General features: G+C 44.9%; 1 protein-coding gene across 1 annotated transcript in view; it reads right to left on the bottom strand.

Moving 5' to 3' along the window:
- LOC112242394 (homer protein homolog 2) overlaps positions 1–5,000 on the bottom strand; it is a gene marked incomplete at its 5' end in the record, with an annotated part of 25,959 nt that overhangs the window by 18,968 nt on the left and 1,991 nt on the right. The window contains 1 exon segment of the mRNA XM_042315416.1: positions 4,488–4,598. Within this exon segment, the coding sequence (XP_042171350.1) occupies positions 4,488–4,598 (111 nt within the window).

The raw sequence follows: 5,000 nt of genomic DNA, 5'->3' as shown, positions 1-5,000 counted from the left end.
TGATGGCTATTCTGATGGTTATTATGATGGTTATTATTATTATGATGGTTATTAGCATTATGGTGGTTATTATTATTATGATGGTTATTATTATAATGATGGTTATTATTATAATGATGGTTATTATTATAATGATGGTTATTATGATGGGTTATTATGATGGTTATTATGATTATGATGGTTATTATGATGGTTATTACGATGGTTATTATTATGGTTATTATTATTATGGTTATTATTATTCTGATGGCTATTATGATGGTTATTATTATTATTATGATGTTATTATTATTATTATTATTATTATGATTATGATGGTTATTATTATTATGATGGTTATTATTATTATTATGATGGTTATTATTATTATGATGGTTATTATTATTATGCTGGTTATTATGATGGTTATTATGATGGTTATTATTATTGTGATGGTTATTATTATGGTTATTATTATTATTATGATGGTTATTATGATGGTTATTATTATTCTGATGTTATTATGATTATGATGGTTATTATTATTATGATGGTTATTATGATGGTTATTATTATGATGGTTATTATTATTATTATTATGATGGTTATTATTATTATGATGGTTATTCTGATGTTATTATGATGGTTATTATTATTATTATTATTATGATGGTTATTATTATTATGATGGTTATTCTGATGTTATTATGATGGTTATTATTATTATTATTATTATGATGGTTATTATTATTATGATGGTTATTATGATGGTTATTATGATGGTTATTATTATTATGATGGTTATTATGATGGTTATTATGATGGTTATTATTATTATTATGATGGTTATTATGATGGTTATTATTATTATTATGATGATGGTTATTATTATTATTATTATTATGGTTATTATTATTATTATTGTTATTATGATGATGGTTATTATTATTATTATTATGGTTATTATTATTATTATGACGGGTATTATTATGGCGGTTATTATTATGATGGTTATTATTATTATGATGGTTATTATTATTATTATTGTGATGGTTATTATTATCATGATGGTTATTATTATTATTATTGTGATGGTTATTATTATTATTGATGGTTATTATTATTGTTATGATGGTTATTATTATTATTGTTATGATGGTTATTATTATTATTATGATGGTTATTATGATGGTTATTATATAAAGGCGTTTCCGCCTCCATTCATTTTATAGACACAGAAAGATCCCACCTAAAAGATCCAATGAACAAATGATGTGTCTGCATTTATACAATCGTTCCCCAAATGTCCTATTTCCATCACAGCGTTTTATATACAGTATGACTCTTTACTGGCATAACTGTGGATGGAAACATGGTTCCAGCTAATGAAATGTGTCTGCAGGCAGAATCCGTATTGATCCATCACCGCGGCCATGCCGGCTCAAAGTCTCATTGGGACGAACTGGAATGACTGTCAGGGTGCGTAGAAACCAGCCATCTTGGGGCCGCAGTTGCTTGGCAGCTGGTCAGAAGTGACATGGGGACGATGTTACTGGCAGACCCAGTGCCTGGGGTTCCTGGTATCATTTAGAATGACTACAGTAACATTATTAACATGGTCTGAAATAACACAACCGGGTATAGAGTCAGACCCAGTGCCTGGGGTTCCTGGTATCATGTAGAATGACTACAGTAACATTACAGTAACATTATTAATATGGTCTGAAATAACACCGGGTATAGAGTCAGAGCTGCCACTACCAGAGACATTTGCTATACACAGGAAATATTAGGAATAATACACATTTTTACCCCTTTTCTCTGAGTGTTCTTCAACAAGAAGATAGAAGACCTATAAAAACACGGAAGTCAGCAATAAACTGATGGATAATTGGTATTGATGTGACATTACACACAGAGAGAGAGGAGAGAGAGTTTATTTCACATGCTGTGGAAATGGAAATGTTTCTCATGCCAATAAATTCCTTTGAACTGAAATTGAATTGAGAGCTGAGAGAGAGAGCTGAGAGAGCTGAGGGAGAGAGAGCTGAGGAAGAGAGAGAGAGCTGAGGAAGAGAGAGAGAGCTGAGAGAGAGAGAGCGGAGGAAGAGAGAGAGAGCTGAGAGAGAGAGAGCGGAGGAAGAGAGAGAGAGCTGAGAAGCTGAGAGAGAGAGAGCGGAGGAAGAGAGAGAGAGCTGAGAGAGAGAGCTGAGAGAGAGAGAGCGGAGGAAGAGAGAGAGAGCTGAGAGCTGAGAGAGAGAGAGAGAGCGGAGGAAGAGAGAGAGAGCTGAGAGAGAGAGAGAGGAGGAAGAGAGAGCTGAGAGCTGAGAGAGAGCTGAGGAAGAGAGAGAAGAGAGAGAGAGAGAGCGGAGGAAGAGAGAGAGGAGAGAGAGAGCTGAGAGAGAGCGGAGGAAGAGAGAGAGCTGAGAGAGAGAGAGCGGAGGAAGAGAGAGCTGAGAGAGAGAGAGAGAGGAGGAAGAGAGAGAGAGCTGAGAGAGAGAGAGAGCTGAGAGAGAGAGAGGAGGAAGAGAGAGAGAGCTGAGAGAGAGAGAGAGAGAGAGAGCGGAGGAAGAGAGAGCTGAGAGCTGAGAGAGAGAGAGCGGAGGAAGAGAGAGAGAGAGAGCTGAGAGAGAGAGCGGAGGAAGAGAGAGAGAGAGAGAGAGAGAGGAGGAAGAGAGAGAGCTGAGAGAGCTGAGAGAGAGAGAGAGAGAGAGAGCTGAGAGAGAGCGGAGGAAGAGAGAGAGAGCTGAGAGCTGAGAGAGGAGAAGAGAGAGAGCTGAGAGAGAGAGTAATAGAAAGAGAGCTGAGAGAGAGCAGATAGAGAGAGAGCGGAGGAAGAGAGAGAGAGCTGAGAGCTGAGAGAGAGAGCGGAGGAAGAGAGAGAGTAATACTTCAGCAGATAATTGTTCTGACATCAAAGGTCCCACAACAATATCCACCTTCTATTGGATAATAATCCCCTCCTTAGGAACAGAGAAAGGTAGAGAGGAGGGGTGGAGAGAGGGGGAGAGAGAGAGAGAGGGGGAGAGAGAGGTAGAGGGGGAGAGAGAGGGGAGAGAGAGACAGGTAGAGTGGGAGAGAGACAGGTAGAGGGGAGAGAGACAGGTAGAGGGGGAAAGAGACAGGGGGAGAGACAGGTAGAGGGGGAAAGAGACAGGTAGAGGAGAAGAGAGACAGGTAGAGGGGGAGAGAGAGAGAGAGGGGGAGAGAGACAGGTAGAGGTGGAGAGAGGGAGAGGGGGAAAGAGACAGGTAGAGGGGAGAGAGACAGGTAGAGGGGAGAGAGACAGGTAGAGTGGGAGAGAGACAGGTAGAGTGGGAGAGAGACAGGTAGAGGGGAGAGACAGGTAGAGGGGGAGAGAGACAGGTAGAGGGGGAGAGAGACAGGTAGAGGAGAGAGAGACAGGTAGAGGGGAGAAGAGAGAGGTAGAGGGGGGGGAGAGACAGGTAGAGGGGAGAAGGACAGGTAGAGGGGGAGAGACAGGTAGAGGGGGAGAGAGACAGAGAGACAGGTAGAGGGGAGAGAGAGAGAGAGAGAGAGACAGGTAGAGAGAGAGAGGGGGGAAAGAGACAGGTAGAGGGGGAGAGGGGGAAAGAGACAGGTAGAGGGGGAGAGAGACAGGTGGAGGGGGAGAGAGACAGGTAGAGGGGAGAGAGACAGGTAGAGGGGGAGAGAGACAGGTAGAGGGGGAGAGAGACAGGTAGAGGGGAAAGAGACCGGGGAGAGACAGGTAGAGGGGGAAAGAGACAGGTAGAGGGGTAGAGGGTAGAGGAGAGAGAGACAGGTAGAGGGGAGAGAGAGAGAGAGAGGGGGGAGAGACAGGTAGAGGGGAGAGAGACAGGTAGAGGGGAAGAGAGGGGGAGAGACAGGTAGAGTGGAGAGAGAGACAGGTAGAGGGGGGAGAGAGGAGGGGGAGGAGACAGGGGAAGAGAGACAGGTAGAGGGGGAGAGAGACAGGTAGAGGGGGAAAGAGACAGGTAGAGGGGTGGAGAGAGACAGGTAGGTAGAGAGACAGGTAGAGAAGAGAGACAGGTAGAGGGGGAGAGAGAGAGAGAGAGAGAGAGGGGGGAGAGACAGGTAGAGAGGAGAGGGGGAAAGAGACAGGTAGAGGGGGAGAGAGACAGGTGGAGGGGGAGAGAGACAGGTGGAGGGGGAGAGAGACAGGTGGAGGGGGAGAGAGACAGGTAGAGGGGGAGAGAGACAGGTGGAGGGGGAGAGAGACAGGTGGAGGGGGAGAGAGACAGGTGGAGGGAGAGAGACAGGTGGAGGGGGAGAGAGACAGGTGGAGGGGGAGAGAGACAGGTAGAGGGGGAGAGAGACAGGTAGAGGGGGAGAGAGAGATAACATGTCCCTTAGGGATAATGGGGTTATATTTGCATATAGTCTGTCAGTAAAACTACAGGCTAGTCACATGAGACTGTGTGTGTGTCTGTAGGAGTTTTTTGTGTGTGAGAGCGCATAAGTGATCCTGTGTGTGTGTGTGTGTGTGTGTGTGTGTGTGTGTCCACCTGTTCCTTGTCCTGCAGCTCCGTCTCCAGCTCCTGAACTCGTACAGTCAGCTTAGAGTTCCTCTCCTTCTCCACGTTGGCCTTTTCACACTGAGACTCCAACTCTGCTATCTACAGGAGAGAGAGGAGCAGGAGATATAGAGCAGGAGGAGAGAGGAGGAGGAGGAGAGAGAGGAGCAAGAAGAGAGAGGAGCAGGAGGAGAGAGAGGAGCAAGTGGTGGAGAGAAGAGGAGGAGAGAGGAGCAGGAGGAGAGAGAGGAGCAGGAGGAGAGAGAGGGAGCAGGAGGAGAGAGAGGAGCAGGAGGAGAGAGAGGAGAGAGGAGGAGAGAGAGGAGCAGGAGGAGGAGAGAGAGAGGAGCAGGAGGAGAGAGAGAGGGAGCAGGAGGAGAGAGAGGAGAGGAGGAGAGAGGAGAGAGGAGGAGGAGAGAGAGGGAGGAGAGGAGAGAGAGAGGAGCAGGAGGAGAGAGAGAGGGAGGAGCAGAGAGAGAGGAGGAGGAGAGAGAGAGGAGGAGG

The sequence above is a fragment of the Oncorhynchus tshawytscha genome, unplaced genomic scaffold (genome assembly GCF_018296145.1).
Source record: "Oncorhynchus tshawytscha isolate Ot180627B unplaced genomic scaffold, Otsh_v2.0 Un_contig_4521_pilon_pilon, whole genome shotgun sequence".
Lineage (NCBI taxonomy): Eukaryota > Metazoa > Chordata > Actinopteri > Salmoniformes > Salmonidae > Oncorhynchus > Oncorhynchus tshawytscha.
Note: the sequence above shows the minus strand (reverse complement) of the source record. Positions and strands in the feature narration are given on the sequence as shown.